General features: G+C 41.3%; 1 protein-coding gene across 11 annotated transcripts in view; it reads left to right on the top strand.

The window, feature by feature from the left end:
• CASK (calcium/calmodulin dependent serine protein kinase) overlaps window positions 1–20,244 on the top strand; it is a 431,912-nt gene that overhangs the window by 278,887 nt on the left and 132,781 nt on the right. For all 11 annotated transcript variants that reach the window (XM_075335532.1, XM_075335528.1, XM_075335526.1 and 8 more), the window contains 2 exons: window positions 13,392–13,469; window positions 17,596–17,676. In XM_075335532.1, the coding sequence (XP_075191647.1) occupies window positions 13,392–13,469; window positions 17,596–17,676 (159 nt within the window). The remainder of the gene's footprint in view (window positions 1–13,391; window positions 13,470–17,595; window positions 17,677–20,244) is intronic.

Raw genomic sequence — 20,244 nt, 5'->3', positions numbered from 1 at the left:
AATCGGAAACAAAACCTATTTTCCTGAACACTGTTCTCAGGTATCACCGTTTATATAAAAACATGCAAATTGTTAAATTGCTTTGAATATAAAAGATAACATAGCATAGGTTATGTAGCCAGAAACGGGTATAAAAAAACCTATATTCTCTCAATCCCCCGTCAATGCTCTGGTGGACTCCAGTTTTTGCTTATTTATCGGAGCAATCGAGTGCCGTACACATTTCATGCGAGCGATGCAGCGGCCTACATGCTGACATCACTGCAAAGTAGTATTTCTTGGATGTACAGAGTAAGGTCACAGAACAATTCAAGACAATTGGTTTGTACATATGAGCATTTTACACACAGACTGACGGTTCAAAGGTAAAGTCGCAACATGTCAAAGCCACTTCTGATTTCTAGATCAGACTCCACAATTTTCAGTGCCGTTACAGATGCAATCGTTATTAACAGAACAAGCGGTTTTTGATCTTTTACTTTTTTCACCTAATTAAAAAAAAAGATAGTTTTACATACTTGTCTGATCTCGCCCTTAGGATACAGTTCCACTTGCGCATAGCTTTCGATGCAAGAGCATTGGAAGGGAAATGCTAGTGACCCTCTACTGCAGGTGTCAGCCGAGGGTCATGTAACTGTGTTGCGATCGAATCACAGCTACGGAGAAGAGGGAGGAAACACTTTATCTTCATCTCCTCCACGGCCTGTCTGCGTACATCGCACTGCACTTGGAATACATGCGAGTGCAGTACAATATTTCACATGCTCCCGTAGACTTGTATGGGGGTGCATGAGTCAAGAATCGCTGCCAAACGCAGCATGGTGCTATTCATTCCACATTCCGCTATGGCATGAAAAATCAATCGCAGATGGACACTGCCCCATAATTTTGCACTGGTGCGAGTGCAGTCCGATGTTTTATCAGATTGCACACATCCGTGCAAAACGCAAGTGGAACTAAGCCACAGAAAGACCTCTGCCTTTCCTTTCCAAATTGAATACTATGGTACCTTGATACTGCGATCTGATGTCTTAAGCCAGCAAAATAAACACCTATTTGCATACAAAAAAAATGTAAAGATCTATGGGCCAGACATGTAATGACTGACTCTTTGCTCTGAATCACACACAGCTCTGCAGTGAGATCAGAACTACCACAGTTCAACAGAAATGAGGTTTGTCTCATTACAAAAACATTTGTAGCTCCAGTCCTCTCATGGTTCTTCAGCTTCCATCTCACAGGCAGCTAATGTGGGGTAGGGCAGGACAGCAGAGCAGACCGCATTGAGAGTACAACTGAAAATGTGCTTGTTATGTTTGTAATGAGACAAAGTTCATTTCTGCTATACTGTGTTATCTATGCTGTATTGTTTTCTGTCATCACAGTTATGCAGGGAGATCAGAGCTAAGTGTCAGTCATTACATGTCTCGTACTGGTGACTCCCTTTTTCTTTTAAAATGAGCTTTGCAGGCAGCTTCTCAGGGAAATCTGTGTCCAGCTCATTTATCTTAATAGTTCATTTACATATAAGAAAAATGTGGATTTCTCTGGAATAAAACATCAGATTACAGATATGAAGGTATCACTTTATTCAACTTTTTAGGATCTGCATACCCATGTAGACAGCTTAGTAGAGTTGATCCTACTGATGGTTTCCTTTCAGGTTGGTTGCCTGTGTGTAGAAATTGAGAATGAATGGAAGTGAGCACTCACTTCCACTTCATTTCGGTGGATCTTTTCTTCAATTTTCTGGATATGTTGGGGGCTCAGAGGTTGGAGCAATCAAAGTTATTCCTTGTCCAAAAAAATTAGGGCTAGCTTGCAAATTAGACAAAGACACTTAAAGTACACCAATCACCAGGATTTTCCTATATAAGCTGAAGCCAGTGATATACAGGCTGATTCTATACATTACCTTTAGTTGGCAAGATGTAATGTTTTAGAAACACAAGCAAGTAAAGCTTGTAAATTGAGCAGCTTTTTGATTGGCAGCAGCTACCGATCAGCTAATAGCTTGGGTGGGTTTTCATAGTGATTCCCGACCCCCTGCCTGTTGTTCCTCCCCCTATCTGTTATTTATACTAATTTTATTATAGAAGTGTTTTACTATGTGGCTAGAAGAACCTTGTTGACGTCATACCCATATGACCAGGTGTGGGGCCTCAGCCAACAAAAATCAGCTATGTTGACTGAGGCCCCGCCCCTTCTGGACACATGGGTATGACATCAGCAAAGGTCCTTCTACCCACTTAGTAAAACACAGATAATAGAATTAGCATAAATAGAACAGAGGAACAACAGGCAGGGTGCGGGAATCCCTATGAATGCCCACCCCAGCTATCAGCTGATCAGCAGCTGCTGCCAATCACAAAGCTGCTCATTTTACAAAGTTTACTTGCTTGTGTTTCTAAAACATTACATCCTAGCTGACAACTAAAGGTATGTATAGAATCAGTATGATAGTGCCAGTATAGCACTGGCATTAGGCTATATAGGAAAATTCTGGTGATTGATTCGCTTTAAAGGACCTGGTTTATGAACACTGGTGTGCATGAGGGACATGCATGATTAAGATCCCTCAAGTGCACTAAGAGGTTCCCACCGCTTGGTGAATTTGGCGAATCTCATCAGTTATGTGCCTTACCAGAAATGTGATTCCAGTCAATGATTGAAGAAACATTTCTGGCATATGAACCGCTGCCACTGTTGATTAATAAATTTGATAGGCAGACACCGTTAAGCCCCACTTCCAGCCTATTTTGGTGGAGCTGCCCATAAAAGGCATATAAGTGCCAGAAATTGCAAAAATTGTGCTAAACTTTTAAAAGTCCCATTTTTATGCAATACAAAGTGTTTTAGTATCATAGTATCATAGTTTTTAAGGTTGAAGGGAGACTCTAAGTCCATCTAGTTCAACCCGTAGCCTAACATGTTGATCCAGAGGAAGGCAAAAAAAACCCAATGTGGCAAACAAGTTCCAATGGGGAAAAATTTCCTTCCTGACTCCACATCCGGCAATCAGACTAGTTCCCTGGATCAATACCCTGTCATAAAATCTAATATACATAACTGGTAATATTAAATTTTTCAAGAAAGGCGTCCAGGCTCTGCTTAAATGTTAGTAGTGAATCACTCATTACAACATCATGCGGCAGAGAGTTCCATAGTCTCACTGCTCGTACAGTAAAGAATCCTCGTCTGTGATTATGTTTAAACCTTCTTTCCTCAAGACGTAGCGGATGCCCCCGTGTTCCAGTCGCAGGCCTAGGTGTAAAAAGATCTTTGGAAAGGTCTCTGTACTGTCCCCTCATATATTTATACATTGTGATTAGATCCCCCCTAAGCCTTCGTTTTTCCAAACTAAATAACCCCAAGTTTAATAACCTGTCTTGATATTGCAGCCCACCCATTCCTCTAATAATCTTGGTCGCTCTTCTCTGCACCCTCTCCAGTTCAGCTATATCCTTCTTATATATCGGTGACCAGAATTGTACACAGTATTCTAAGTGCGGTCGCACTAGTGACTTGTACAGAGGTAGAACTATATTTTTTTCATGAACACTTATACCTCTTTTAATACATCCCATTATTTTATTAGCCCTGGCAGCAGCTGCCTGACACTGTCCACTAAAGTGAAGTTTACCATCCACCCATACACCCAAGTCTTTTTCTGTGTCTGTTTTACCCAGTGCTCTACAATTAAGTACATAATTATATAATTATAAATTTTATTTCCTCTACCCAAGTGCATGACCTTACATTTATCTACATTAAACTTCAATTGCCACTTCTCAGCCCAATCCTCCAATTTACATAAATCTCCCTGTAATATAAAATTATCCTCCTCTGTATTGATTACCCTGCAGAGCTTAGTATCATCTGCAAATATTGAAATTCTACTCCGCATGCCCCCAACAAGGTCATTTATAAATATGTTGAAAAGAAGCGGGCCCAATACTGACCCCTGTGGTACCCCACTATGAACTGAGACCCAGTCCGAGTACGTACCATTAATAACCACCCTTTGTTTCCTATCACTGAGCCAGTTTTTAACCCAGTTACACATATTTTCCCCTATCCCCATTATTCTCATTTTATGTACCAACCTTTTGTGTGGCACCGTATCAAAAGCTTTTGAAAAGTCCATATACACAACATCCACTGCATTTCCCTGGTCCAGACTTGAACTTACCTCTTCATAGAAGCTGATCAAATTAGTTTGACAGGATCGATCCCTCATAAACCCATGTTGATACTCTGTCATAAGGTTATTTTTCTTGAGATACTCCAGTATAGCATCTCTCAAGAAACCCTCAAGGATTTTACCAACCGTAGAGGTTAAACTTACCGGCCTATAATTTCCCGGCTCAGTTTTTGTCCCCTTTTTGAATATTGGCACCACATTTGCTATGCGCCAGTCCTGCGGTACCGACCCTGTTATTAAGGAATCTGAGAAGATTAAAAATAATGGTCTATCTATCACAGAACTCAATTCCTGTAGTACTCTGGGGTGTATGCCATCCGGGCCCGGAGATTTGTCAACCTTAGTGATTTCGAGGCGGCGGCGTACTTCCTGCTGGGTTAAGCAGGTAATATTCAAGGGTGAATTTATGGTATCACTGGTCATGTCATCTGCCATGGCATTTTCTTGTATAAAAACCGTAGAAAAAAAGTCATTCAGCAGGTTGGCTTTACCCTCATCCCCTTCCACCATTTCACCAAGACTATTTTTAAGGGGGCCAACACTATCGCTTTTCAGTTTTTTACTGTTTATGTAGTTAAAGAATATTTTAGGATTATTTTTACTTTCTCTCGCAATGAGTCTCTCTGTCTCAAACTTAGCTAACTTAATTTGCTTTTTACATATTTTATTTAATTTTCTATAATTATATAATGCCTCATCACTACCTACCCTCTTTAATTCTTTTAAGGCTTTCTGTTTTTCTTTTATTGCTTCCCTTACAGCTCTATTTAGCCACAGGGGTTTCCTCCTATTTCTAGCATGTTTGTTCCCATAGGGTATATTTTCTGCACAAGCCCTATTCAGGATGCTCATAAAAGTCTCCCATTTGCTTTGTGTACTTTTATTACTTAATACATCATCCCAGTTTATTGCACTAAGATCATCTCTCAACCGTTTAAAATTTGCTTTCCTGAAGTTTAGTGTCCTTGTAGCCCCTCTACTAGACATCTTACTAAAGAATACATGAAAACTTATTATTTTGTGATCACTATTCCCCAAGTAACCCCCAACTTGTATATTTGACATGCGGTCTGGCCTATTGGTTAGTACAAGATCTAGTAGTGCTCCCCCTCTTGTGGGGTCCTGTACCATTTGTGAAAGGTAATTATCTTTCATTGTTATCAAAAATCTATTTCCTTTGCTGGAACTGCAAGTTTCTGTTCCCCAATTTATATCAGGATAGTTAAAGTCCCCCATAATAATTACCTCTCCGACTCGCTGCTTTATCAATTTGCTTTATGAGGAGATTCTCTACCTCTTCCATAATATTCGGCGTCTTATAACACACCCCTATCAGTATTTTATTATTCATTCTCCCCCCCCCTTATCTCCACCCATAGGGACTCTACATTCTCAGTACCCTCACATATGTTGTCACGCAGGATGGGTTTTAAGGATGATTTTACATATAGACACACACCTCCCCCTCGCTTATTTGTACGGTCATTCCTGAATAGGCTATAACCCTGTAAATTAACAGCCCAGTCATAGCTCTCATTCAGCCATGTCTCTGATATCCCCACTATATCATAATTTTCTTCCAACAATATTAATTCTAATTCCTCCACCTTATTTGTGAGGCTTCGGGCATTAGTGTACATGCACGTTACGTATGACTCTGTACCTGTATTCCTGCTTACTGTATTAACTGTCCTAACCCTTCCCCCCGTACCACCCCCAATTTCATTACTTGTGCCCTGGTCACTATCTGCACTACATTCCCCTTCTATAAAGTGAATACCCTCGCCCCCCATTCCTAGTTTAAACACTCCTCCAACCTTCTAGCCATTTTCTGCCCCAGCAGAGCTGCACCTTCCCCATTAAGATGCAGCCCATCCCTAGCATAGAATCTGTAGCCAACTGAAAAGTCGGCCCAATTCTCCAGGAACCCAAAACCCTCTTTCCTACACCAATTCCTGAGCCACCTGTTAACCTCCCTGATCTCTCTTTGCCTCTCTGGTGTGGCTCGTGGCACAGGTAGTATTTCTGAAAATACCACCTTTGAGGTCCATGCTTTAAGCTTACAACCTAATTCCCTGAAATCATCTTTAAGGACCTTCCACCTACCTCTAATTTAGTCATTTGTGCCAATGTGTACAATGACCGCTGGGTCCTCCCCAGCCCCTCCCAGTAATCTGTCAACCCGATCAGCGATGTGCCGAACTCGAGCGCCAGGAAGACAACACACTGTTCGGCGATCCCTGTCTTTGTGACAGATTACCCTATCTGTTCCCCTAATAATTGAGTCCCCCACTACCAGTACCTGTCTCGCCTGCCCTGCACTCCTATTCCCCCCCTTACTGGAGCAGACACTCCTCTGGCGTTCAGAGGTCATGCCTTGCTGCAGCAATACTACCCCTGTAATGACATCCCCCTCATCTGCCAAGTTTGCAAACCTATTGGGGTGTGTCAGTTCAGGACTAGCCTTCCTAGTACTTTTCCCTTTACCCCCCTTTCTAACTGTCACCCAGCTACCTACCTCACCGTCCTGCCGCTCCCTACTACGATCCTCCCCCACATCTGACCCAGCAAGCTGCTGCTCAGTGAGCAGCAGACTCCTTTCCATATTGCTAATGCATCTCAGAGTTGCCAGCTGCTCATTTAGATCCAGTATCTGGGCTTCCAAATGTGCAACTTGCTCACATCTCGAACAACAGTATGCACCCTCGAACGGCTTTTCAAGGACTGCATACATGAGACAAGATGTACACTGGATCGCATTAGCAATAGTGGAGCACATTTTCTAATGGGGATAGCACTAAACAAATGTTAAGTAATTAAACAACTAAATACAAACAATTCTACTCACACTTACTTTTGCTCACACTTTGCTCACTCACGCTCACAATGAAGAAGACAGGCTAAAATTCGCGCGCCGCTAGGCGCGCGGTTTTCAGAAGTCTTCCTTCCGGCTGTAACGGCCAAAACCCGGTTCTCCTTGAGCTCGCGGTGACTCTTCACTTATCCCAGAAGGCACTGGGAATATGCAAATTATCCTCGCAAGACTCCTTCCCTGGCTTTCAGAAGTCTTCCTTCCGGCTGTAATGGCCAAAACCCGGTTCTCCTTGAGCTCGCGGTGACTCTTCACTTATCCCAGAAGGCACTGGGAATATGCAAATTATCCTCGCAAGACTCCTTCCCTGGCTTTCAGAAGTCTTCCTTCCGGCTGTAACGGCCAAAACCCGGTTCTCCTTGAGCTCGCGGTGACTCTTCACTTATCCCAGAAGGCACTGGGAATATGCAAATTATCCTCGCAAGACTCCTTCCATGCCTACTAACTTTTACTGGCCTTAGGCTCTAGTTGCTGACAAAGGCTGGTCAGGAGGACTAGGCTTAATAATGTTTGTGTTTGCTGCCGAGGGTGGTGGGTCCTACTTCAGCCGCTTGCCATTTTCTATGGTACAGCTGGTAAAAAAAAACAATCCAAGTGCTCAGCTGTCTCCGGCTGTCCCATAGAAAACGGAGTGCTGTTGCATATGTCTGGCTACCACTGCATTCACACTTGACTCTGTAGAGCCCCTTTCTTCGTATTAGTGAGGGTCCCAGTAGTTGGACATGAGATTAATCCTTTTAAATAGAATATGGACTAATGAATACTTTTTACAAAATTGCTGAAAGTTTAGGTAATGGACTAAAGTTTATCTTTTTCATCAAGCATTGTTACACACTGCATTATTTACTTAGGAAATCGAAGCCATTACTTTGCTTATTAATCCTGTTCACTGTTGACTGAGCTCCACCTGCTTCCACAATAGACAGATAACAGCCAAGAGAGGACTTTGTCACTGGCAAGCAGGAAATTTACTGCTTTCCTTTGTGGAAGAGAACATTAAATGGGAATGATTACTGCCCAAGGTCATTACACAGCCGCAGTACAGCGACAATTGCGCTTTAGCACTTCCTATTGCACGACTCATAGAACACATTTAAGTAATTTGCTTGTGTATTGTGGTGGTTTGGAGATTCTGAGTATATACTAGCTCAGTGAAATCGTACCATTTATTTCAGTGATGTTACACATATAAAAGGCTGCTTTTATAGGTGTTTTTTTTTTAGATTTTAGTAAAATTCAGTGAGTATAAATAGGATGGGGCTACACACAGACTTGAGCAGATTGCTGCAGTGTAAACGTTCCAGCGAGTATGAATTCATTACGAATTGCTGAAGGTAACATGGATACATATACTTACAATTGGTTCAAGTAAATGCCACATAGTGCAGTCTTGTCCCTCGTGAGATGTGTAACATCCACAGTTTAGCATAGTGGTAAGAAAAAAAAAATTCAAGTGTCTTTATGTTTTACGTAGAATATTTTTTGTATGATGTATTTATGCACAATAAGTGTGAGTCGATGCCTGACTGGTCTCTTCTTATACAAGTCTGCAAGGAGGGCGGGGAGAAGCCAAAAATGACCACCATATCGACTAATCGCCCATGTGGCTTGCTCCTTGTCCGACTTTCAGAATGATTCATTTTTCTGTGACAATGCGGTCTGTAGTTGTAAGCGGCATGTATCCCGTTTTGAACTTTTTTTTTTTTTTTTTTTAATCAAAGTCATGGAACAAAATTACCCGTTCAAGTCTGTAGGTCTCTGAAGACCAACATGGATGGCATCAATGTGTAGTTTGTTTGGCCGTGATTAACATTTGTAATGGGTTGGGGAAGCTTTACAGCTGAAATTTTTAACAGATCCCTCTTTTTACGTAACAATTAAATCATGGATGTCTGAGGCCATAGTTTGTTGTGAGTTGAACACTTTCTGCAGAGAGCAGATGTCAATTTCCTTAGAATGCCTTCCAATTTTTGGCCATTGCAGCTAGCTTTCTTAAACAGAATCTGTCAATAGGATCAACTTTCCTAGCCGGTCTATAAGGGGGTGCATGTCATAGTTGAATAAAAGGATACTTTGATATCTGCACGTCAATGTTTTATTCTCAAGAAATCCACATTTTTCTTAATATGTAAATTAGCTGTTAAAGGGACTCTGTCAGCACCAAATGACAGTTCACACAGCGTACAGGCGCACGTGCATCATGGCGGAGCTAATCCTTTAAATTCACCTTCCCATCTGCTTGTTTTCCATCTATCTACTCCCCTCCCTGGTTATATGAAGTCAGTGGCATCCATCAAAGAAGAGGGGAGGGGGGAGATGGAGGAAAATCGAATGTGTCTAAATGTTTGGTCCTGTCATGATGCCCCTAGCGCCTGTACTTGGTTTCACCAGTCATTCTGTGGTGACAGTTTTTTATGATCTCGGGGCCAGACACTGATCTCCTGATATTTTGCCTTCAGAGCTTATTTTAAATGATAGCGTGTATTACCTGTGTGAGACGTGTAGATCAGAAGAGCAGACTGTCAGTCATTACATGTCACACACTGGTAACGCCCCCTTTAATTTGTAATGGCGTACAGGGTATGACGGCTCACTGCCTTTCCTGGCATCTGCCTCCAAAACCATGGTGCTCAGCCCGCGCTGTTAACCCGCTTAATGCTGCTGTCAATCTGGGACAACGGAATTTACAGATTGCTGGCAGCAGGGGGCGGGCTGTTCTAACCCCTTCATCATTGATCATGGATTGCCATGACAGTCAGGGATCTGTTGAAGACCTCAGTGTCTGTCAACATGGTACTCCTGGGAAAGCCATCCTGTGGCTGGTGTTCATAGGAGATTGATCTCTGCTATACACAGCAATACTGTGGCATTGCTGTGTATAGCACACCCTGTTATATAGTATATACACATAATGTAAGGTAAACAAAAAATATTTTGGAGAAAATACATATAAAAGTTGAAATCCATTAAAAATTAACAAATACATTTTTAAATGCACATTTGATACTGCTGCATCTGGAAAAATCCAATCTATGAAAATATTAAACAAATTAATCCGATAAGGAATCAGCAGAATGAGAAAAAAAATCATAACTCTAGAATTGCAATTTCTCAGACACAGAAACAATACAAAATAATGTAATAGGCGATCAAAACCTCCTACCCCAACATGTCAAGAAAAGCATTACCTTGGGCCACAAAAAACAAGTCCTCACAGCTCCATATCCTGAAAATGGAAGACATTTTCCGTAGTGACACAAGTGATGTTTTTATTTTTACATTGGTTTTTATTTTTTCACTACTTAAATAAAACCAACAATACATGTTTGGTATTGCCGTGTTCTTACTGACCTGGAGAATCCTAATGACAGGTTATTTGAACGCTCTAAAGAAAAAAAAAGAAAAAATAAAAGCACAATTCTGAATGTTTTGTTAATTTAATTTTTTTCACATGGATTTTTTTTTTCCCACTATCCAAGTATATCCGATAATAAAAATGGTTGGTATAATTTAAAAAAAACAACTCCTCCCTCACTGTTAGAGCAACGGAAAAATTAAGTTATGGAATAAGGGTACGTGCCCATGATCAGGACTCACTGCGTCCTGGACTGCGGGGCTACGAGTCTCCTCCACAGTAGACCGCAGCTGCTTGTGCCCACGATCCAGGCTCGGTAGTTGTGGTCTCTCTCCTGTTGTCCCTACGGAGGACGCATGCGACTCCGCAGCAAACAATTGACATGCTGAGGCTCGGAAAGTCACACCGCACATCAGTACTTGCGGAAAAAATAAGCACAGTGGGCAAAGGACTTCTAGAAATCCCATCCACTGTGCTTGTACAGGCGGCACGGTGGCTCAGTGGTTCGCACTAAAGCCTTGCAGCACTGAGGTCCTGGGTTCGAATCCATCTGCAAGGAGTTTGTATGTTCTGCCTGTGCTTGTGTGGATTTCCGCTGGGTACTCCGGTTTCCTCTCACACTCCAAAGACATACAGATAAGGAATTTAGATTGTGACTCCCAACGGGGCAGTGTTCCTAATGTATGTAAAGCGCTGCGGAATATGTTAGCGCTATATATAAATAAAGATTTATTTTATTTTTTGTACTGTACAAGGCAGCATTTTAGATGCAGCTGAAGCATGCTGCATCCAAAACTCTGCAAACACTGATCGTGGGCATGTACCCTAAGGGGAGGAAAAGGTGTGTGCAAAAATGGGGAAAAAAAAACAAAACGATCCTTAAGAGGTTAAAATAAGCTGTAGAGGCCAATTCTCATGTAGATTAGTGTCCAGCCCACAGATCTTATCTTATTTATAAAAACGTGGTTTCTTAGGAGTAAAGGTACCGTCACACTTAGCGACGCTCCAGCGATCCCACCAGCGATCTGACCTGGCAGGGATCGCTGGAGCGTCGCACCATGGTCGCTGGTGAGCTGTCAAACAAGCAGATCTCCACAGCGATCAGAGATCAGCCACCAGCGACCCATGTAACAACGCTGTGCTTGGTAACCGTAGTACACATGGGGTTACTAAGCAAAGCGCTTTGCTTATAGTTGCCCGATGTGTACCTTGGCTACGTGTGCAGGGAGCCAGCTTCTAGAAGCTGCGGACGCTGGTAACCAAGGTAAATATCGGGTAACCAAGCAAAGCCTTTGCTTGGTTACCTGATGTGTACCTTGGTTACCAACGTCCGCAGAAGCCGGCTCCCTGCACATTCAGATCGTTGCTCTCTCGCTGTCAAACACAGCGATGTCTGCTTCACAGCGGGAGAGCAAAGACCAAAAAATGAACTGGAGCAGTATGCAACGATCAGCGATCTCACAGCAGGGGCCAGGTCGCTGCTCAGTGTCACACATAACGAGATCGCTGCTGAGGTCACTGGTACGTCACAAATTCTTTGACTCAGCAGCCATCTCGCTAGCGATCTCGCTATGTGAGAAGTACCCCTAAAACATTGGATGGCCGATATCCAGGTATCATTATATTTCAACCTTTACAACTTACGTGCCCATATAGACAGCACAGGAGGATGGATCCTACCGACAGATTCCCTTTTAAAGGGCTTTGCTGTAAGTTTAAAATAAGTCAATGAGAAAACCCATTTACATATGATGAATGGCGGCCTTTTACTCCAGCCTGGCGTTGTGTGCCCGTAGATCAGAGCTCAGTAATTACCATCTGGATTACTCCTCGGCCTACACCTTTTCGTTCAGGTGTATCCACTTACATAGTACATATGTTTTTTGTTACCTACATGGTCCAAATTGTATGACGTTTCCCCAGTTTAAACAAGGCGGCACAATCAGAGCATATTAAATAATCATCCTGGAGCATAATATGTATATTTGAGGGATACAAGCCCTTGGCTGGCTGACCTTGGTTAACCCGGGGCTAAAAATAAAGGTCTTGTGATATGATGCTTGATCCGTTGGCTGCTACGAAGCAAATAATGACTTAGCAGTGTAATTCATGTTATGTTTCGGGATGGAGAGGAGCTGTAAGTTCTTACATTTACATTTCTCTCTAATTGTTTGTTTTTTAATGAAGATTCTTTCCTTTTTGTTACATTACAGTGCGCACAAGCTGTGTGATGATGTCACTTGTGATAATTGTGGTTTTTACCTTTGTTATGTATGTGACCTGTCTATCTGGCTACTAAATGAAAGCTGAGAATTATGATAAGAATTATGAACCTTTATCCTTGTGGGAAAGGGGGGATTTTTTCTTGTATATGGGCAATATTTATTAAATTGATATAGATTTAACCATTTGCAAGAAAAAAACATAACTGCGGTAATGTTTATCCCTTGTGTGGGTAATTCAGGTCTTAATGTTCTTACACTGCTCGTGGTATTGATGTTGGTGCCGTGTCTCGCACTAAATTGACTACATTTGAATGATGTAAATGAAGCTCCTTGTAGTCCTGAATATCGTTAATAAACATCCTTGGTACGGTTTCTACCGCCGTGCCATCCCATAGAAGAAATATATTCAACAGTCTTCTAGTTCATAAATGGTAATGGGGAAGCAGTTGTGGCCTAATCTTACGTCTTCACATTCCTTGCAGGAAAAAAAACAGCTTGCCAGGGCTTAATTAGGGATTTTCATCACTTCCTCGAGACGGCTATTACAGCAGGAAACTTTCCTCTACATTAGGAAGGACTTTGTACATTATTCTCAGCGTTTCCATGTGCTGGAGAACAAATACAGGCAAATGACTTAGAGTACTGCATCGTCTGATTAAAAATCAGGACTTTAATTCTGTCATGTTTGATCGCAGGACCCTGCCTGATTCTATTCTTCTTGTCATTTTATTTTAGCTTTATGACAAAATCAATACAAAGTCTTCACCACAAATCAGGAACCCTCCGAGTGATGCTGTACAACGAGCCAAAGAGGTAATTACCATTTTTTTTTTTTTTTTACTGTTCACAATTTTGATCTCATTTAAGTTATTGAATCAAATCTTGATTCAGGTCTATTGTGAATTTATTGTAAATGCTAAGAACAGGCCAGAAGCCGGGAGATGTAATTATGGACGCAATAACCACTCCGACAGTCACTTGGTCAGAGCGTTTCTTGTAGAACAAATCATCCGTAATAAAAAGCTCTATTATTTAGCTGTAATCAGACTTCTATTTGTAGGCAACAAATCTACAAGTGCTTTTATTCCTCAATAGGTAATTCTTCATCTTTATGTAGGATTTTCTTCTCATCATTTTTACACATTGTTTGGTTAATTAGCTAATAAAATGCAGAAATTATTGATGTCAATCCAATTACCATTACCTGTAATTAGGTCATGCCTGACTGCTAAGATGTCTATTTCATCATTTGGATGAAGTTTATTGTAACATTTACATGTAATTAGACTTAAAAATCAAAGCATGGTTTAATTATAAATTAAGTTTGCGTAAAGTAACTTATTTCTTAACCCCTCAACTACCACTGATTTGCGACAATCAAAAAATGGCAATTCGGGCTTTCTGACTTTGGTATCCTCTATTGACATACGGAACCCACCCGGTATCCTCCATAGGCAGGCATACGGCACCCACCCGGTATCCTCCATAGGCAGGCATACGGCACCCACCCAATATCCTCCATAGGCAGACATATGGCACCCACCGGGTATCCTTCATAGACAGATATACAGCACCCACCCGGTATTTTCCATAGGCAGACATACAGCACCCACCAAATGTCCTCCATAGACAGACATACGGCACCCACCAAATATATATTTATTTTTTTTTAAACCAGAAAGGTGGAAAGTTCATCAAATCCATATCACCTATAAATGCATAAGACTGTTACTAGGCAGAATTACACTGCCAAGCAAAGGGTAATAAGGTTTTAAACTTTTGACTTTCAGGCCTCATATCTCACCATCCACTACAGCTTAGAACGTGAGACTACCTTCATTTTACAGACTATGATCTTGGCTATCTTGTACATAAATTTGAAAACCGACGTTCACATGAAGTTCGTCATAACAGAGACTGGGGGTCATCACATCATGGAGCTGCCAATGAGAGCGGTGAATGACGCGCTCCCCGTCAGCGAATGACAGGGGGGCTTAACTGGTTAACAGCCTTGGATGGATCTCCAGTCCACCCACGGCTATCAGAGGCACACGTCTGCTGATCTGATCAGCCAACATGTGCAGGGAAAGATGCTGGCTTGGTGTGTACGTCATAGGTCGTGAAGAGGTTAATATTTATATATAAAAAAAAAAACATTTCATTTGGGGCCCTGAAAAAAGCCTTTTCAGTCCATTTTTAGCTTTTAATACTCTATTGGTCAGCCTTTGCTCTTGAGGACCAAATTGCATTCTGTGCAGTGGAGTGAACAATCTTCTGCAGATGTTCGAGTGATGTTGTTTTTTTGTTTTTCTTTTGCTTTTTTTACAGTAGCCATTAATAATAATTTCAAATATTTAGCTTCCTATTTTACAGAATTCCTATGTAAATGTGAAAATTGAATACTATATTCTGGCATCTGAGTTTTTTTAAAAAAAAATTCTTGCACCTGTAGACTTTAATGCATGAGTCTCATCTGACTTCTAAAGGAAAATTGTGCACATTGTTTTTGTTTTTTTCCGCTTACATAGATTTGGTCAGTGAAAAATGTCACCTGCAATGCCCCATTAAATAACCGCTGTCTGTTTCAGTTGACCATAAATGAATGCTGTAGTTACTTCAGATCCCACTACTGTATTACAAAAAATATGCCACCTAAACACCTTAATTTTCTTTATACATTCTAAAAATGTAGAGTTTTTGTTGTTTATTTACCCTGTGTACCAAATAAAAGGATCACATGATTGATGTTATTAAAGGTTCCATCTTATCCATTCCTGACCTTTTCAGCCATGAAAAAGACCTAGTAAATCCAAGTTTAAGTCCAGTAATGTAGATATATAGAGGTTATAAGTATGACATAACTTTATCATTATGACTGCTTAGACCACATCCGTTCTTTTTGTTTTGACAAGGTAGCCACCACAATTTCTTATATGTATTAGAAGAAATCTTGAAATAAGCTATAAAATAGTATGAAATCTTAGAGATTGACCACTACTTGGACAAACCCTTCATAATTAGTATGTTTCCCTTTAAGTAATAACACTTCTACTCTCCTCCAGTGCCATTTCAGCAATGTTCCCATTAAGTCCCTTTGGGCATATAATTGCGATGGCAAAATAGCAGCCACATTACTGTTCTTTCCTCTGGATATAGTTGACATCTGAAGGATACCAGAGCAGTGACTGCTCTGACTTCCCCTGGATGTCTGATTTTTCTGAAGGTGGGGACATTAAATTGGCCATTGTGAGCCAGTGCCGAAATCACAGGACAGTACCCAGTGCGAGTAGAAGATCACAGTGCAACCTCGGTTTATGAGTAACTTGGTGTGCAAGTGTTTCGCTATACGAGCAAAGCTTGCAGTAAATTTGTAACTGTTTACGAGCAATGCTTTGCTGTACGAGCAAGATACTCACACCACACACTTCCGGTTCCGTACTTCCACCGTGCTCTGACCTGCTCTTGCAGTACGTACACACACATACATACATACATACATACATACATACATACATACATACATACATACATACATATATATATATATATATATACATACATACATACATACATACATACATACATACATACATACATACATACATACACATATATATATATACATACATACAGGGCTCCCCTTACGCTCCGTTCCCCCGGCAGCCTCCTGGTTCTTGTAATCTGCAGGTATGTGTATCTGGTAACCATAGCGACGATGCAGGAGCTTCCGCTGTCAGCGCTTCTCAAAGGCCGCGCACTGACCAATCAGAGGCAAGCGGCTCATGTGTATGACGTCTGCTGCTGAAGCGCTGACAGCGGAAGCTCCGGCATCGGTCGCAATTGTTACCGGATACACATACCTGTGGACTACAAGAACCATGAGGCTTCTGATGGAACAGAGGGTAAGGTGTGTGTGTGTGTGTGTGTGTGTGTGTGTGTGTGTGTGTGTGTGTGTGGAATGGCACAATAGGGGACCAGGATGGGACTTTGCAGAAGTTGTCTGAGTTTCAATTGTTTCCTATGGGAAATTTTTCTTTGCTAAACGAGTAACTTGGTTTATAAGCACACTCCCAGAACGGATTTTTCTCGTAAACCAAGGTTCCACTGTATATTAATTTACAAGGGGAAAACATACTGATTAAGAAGGGGTTGTTGAGTGGTGAATAACCTCTTTAATATCAACAATATCCTTCATGTTTAAGATACAAAATTAGTCCCTGATGTTCTTAAAGGGGTATTCCCATCTCCAAGATCCTATCCCAATATGTAGTAGGTGTAATTATGGTATTAGCAAATACCTCCAATTAGAAATGTAGTATAGTTCTTCTGATTCACTGTCACTTGCCTCCTCTTTGTAGGACCTTAGGTATCCATGGTTATGGCCACTAGCAACTAACTGACTATACATATGGTCGTAATCGTGGCTACCTAAGGTCCTGCAATGCACTGAACATATGAGGTAAGTGACATAGTGAGTCAGAAGAACTATACTACATTTCTAATTGGAGGCATTTCCTAATATAAATAAAAATATTACACCTAATACATATTAGGATAGGATCTTGGAGATGGGAATACCCCTATTAAGGGAAATTTTCGTGGCACTCCTTCTCAAGGAAACATTAGGTAATAGTTGCGTATGTAACCATTTTATGGGCTAGTGTGCACAGTTTTGGTCATGCTTATCAACCTGGAGATGAGCGACTGGCCACCAAAGACAGGTGCCGTTCCAGACATATCATTGTGCAGATCTGTAAAAAGGCAAAAGGGGACTAGAGGCACACATACTCAAGGAATAGAAAGGTCAGTCAAAGCCTTGTAATTTGACCACTTTTTAGCATCCTGTCGTGGCGGACCCCAACCATAGAAAGTCAATTAATGGATTATACAAAAGCATAACAATCTTAACGTCTAATTCTTACTTTGCCTCTCACTGTAGGTTTTGGAAGAAATATCATGTTACCCTGAGAATAATGATGCAAAAGAGCTGAAGCGTATTCTGACACAGCCTCATTTCATGGTAAGTTAGGGGGGTTTTTTTGTTTGTTTTTAGGTAGAAGGGTTTCCCATCAGTCCTCATGAAGAAGGGGCTAAGTGTTTTTAGTAATGTTACTTAGACTATGTGCTGTTGTTTAAAGAGATTCCCTGCTGGACTAGCTTACTACATGCAACTTGGTCCGACCAGTGCTGGCACAGCAGGGGACCTATAAGCTTTTGTAATTTTAGTGGGACCAAACATTGGGAATGAGAAGGGGTTGTTTAAGTGGGTAACCCCTTTATGTATGAGATAAAATGGTTATCAACAGGTATGTTAGCACTGTAAATAATAACATAAGGAGCTGTCTGAGATAAAGATATTTATAGTGTAAGTTTGTGTTGCATTCATTATTTGTCTATTACCGTCAGAAAACCACATCCTTTTTTATTTCCCAAATCCAATATAAACATGGTTTAAGTCTACAGTATTCGGCGGTAGTTAGAGGAAGTTCTTAAAGTCTGTTTCTATGCGGAAATACTAAAAATGGCAAGAAATTGTGTCTGCATTGAAGAACTTGTATGTATGTATGTATGTATGTATGTATGTATAGATGTATATATGTAGTTCTCGTGCATCAATGTGTTTGTGCCAATTTTCTGTTATAAAAAATACACATTATGTTCAAGCCTAATGCTGTATTTATCAATCCTCTGTGGGGCTTCAGGACTGCTCAATGTAGACGTTAGAGCCATTTTTCCACTTCTACTGTAGTACTGGCACAGGTCCTCTTATCGTTACTCCAAGCTGCACCAAAAAGGCTTGTGGTGGACTGCGCTATATTAATGAGCATGCACAGGCAAGCAGGGTCGAGAATCTGTTGTTGAAGTGCCACCGGCCGCTCAGGGCCACCACCCAAGTTAAATTTATGGGGGTGCACCTGCTGTTGTGTAAGCTGCATAGAAGCTTAGTGGCTGTCAGTTACTGATGAATTAATAGGGACAGTCCCCGGTAGTCTTTGATAAAGTACTACTTGCCAAATAACACCTTTTTCTTGTGCCTTTAGGTAATTGTTGGGTTGTGTGCCCACGATCTGGAATAGCAGTGTTTTGGACGCAGCAGATTTCCCCTGTGTCCAAAATGCTGCTTTGTAGAGTACAAGAACAGTGGACGGGATTTATAGAAATCCCATGTTCATTTTTTTTTTCTGCAGTGTAAACTGACCTGCGGCACAGCTTTCCGAGCCTCAGCATGTCAATTTATACTTGCGGAGACGTGAGTGTTCTCAGTGGGAGAACAGAGGGAAAATCTGCTGCGCCCAGAATTCTGATCGAGGGCACGGACCATTGCGTTTTCCCGCACAAAACACTAGCGTCTCTGCAAGAGCAATGACACTGCATTCACAAATCGGTGGGCACATACTCGTATAGTGGAATGGTCTTTACAGTACTTACTTTTCCTATATTAGGCAGCATAGTTATAAAATAAATATGCCTTTAATTCCGTAATCCATTTTCTTAGCTGTACTCAAAGGAAGGGGACAATATTGTAAGGCATTTGGGAGATAGGCTTTGTGATTGCTTGTCCATTTTTAGGCAGGAATTCCAGGCCATTGATGGGTTTGTCTGCCCTCAGATAAAGCATATGGCATACTTTTTATATGACCTAACTAGAGTTGGTGCAAATGAATTTGCAGGATCTAGTCAGTCAGCCCCATCAGTAACCTGTACCGGCTGGACGGCCGCCGCAAGCACTGCCCCTATCTGATGGCATCCATGGCTTTCATTTCTCACGCCTGGCGTGTCGTCAATGTTCCAGTGTGACGCAAGTGACATCACTGGTAAGAGGCGATTCTAAGGTTACGGTTGTGGCCTATGGATTGGGTACTGCAAATTGATTCACACCAACTCTAGTCATAAGATATGTGTAACCTGATAAGAATATACCATCTCCTCAGGTTTTGCCTGCAGTAACGGTTATGGGCATGACTTGGCAGCGGTCCATATGCCACAAGTAGACCCTTGTGTTGATGACTAAATGTAAAAGCCATTGTTTGTGTGTAGTAATACCTCTTTAAACCTGATTTGGCTGGATTCCTTTACGCAATACAAATCTAACATCTGTTTTGTAGTGGTTTCTGCCTGTGCCTGATTTTACACTCGATGGTTCACATTCGATGCTCTCTTCTGCTAGAGTTATATACTTAATCACAGGGTTAGAATAACAATTTGCAAGCGCAGGGATATTGTGTGAGCCAGATCTCAGATAAGGGAATTGTTGAACATTTTCTTTTTGAATAAAAACACAAGGGAAAAGGTCTGGTGCCTGTGCCAGGCTGCATATAACCGCCCCTCCAAACAATGCTTTCTATTGATTCTGCATCCTTTGGGAAACACACACTAAGTGCAGATGACCTCACTGCTCGAGAATGGATTCAGTACCGGAGGTCTAGAGCTGATCAGCCCCCGAATATCATTAGGAATATTCATTCCAACTTGTGTTAATGTTTTGTGAGGCCGGTTATAATTACAAATTAGAGTGTTACAAAAATGCATTTACTTTTATCTCATCATGCTAGATTAATTGTCGTCTTATATGGTGAATGGTCATTGA

This window comes from Anomaloglossus baeobatrachus, chromosome 2 (genome assembly GCF_048569485.1).
Source record: "Anomaloglossus baeobatrachus isolate aAnoBae1 chromosome 2, aAnoBae1.hap1, whole genome shotgun sequence".
In the NCBI taxonomy this organism is placed as follows: domain Eukaryota; kingdom Metazoa; phylum Chordata; class Amphibia; order Anura; family Aromobatidae; genus Anomaloglossus; species Anomaloglossus baeobatrachus.
This window is presented reverse-complemented; position numbering and strand designations above follow the sequence as displayed.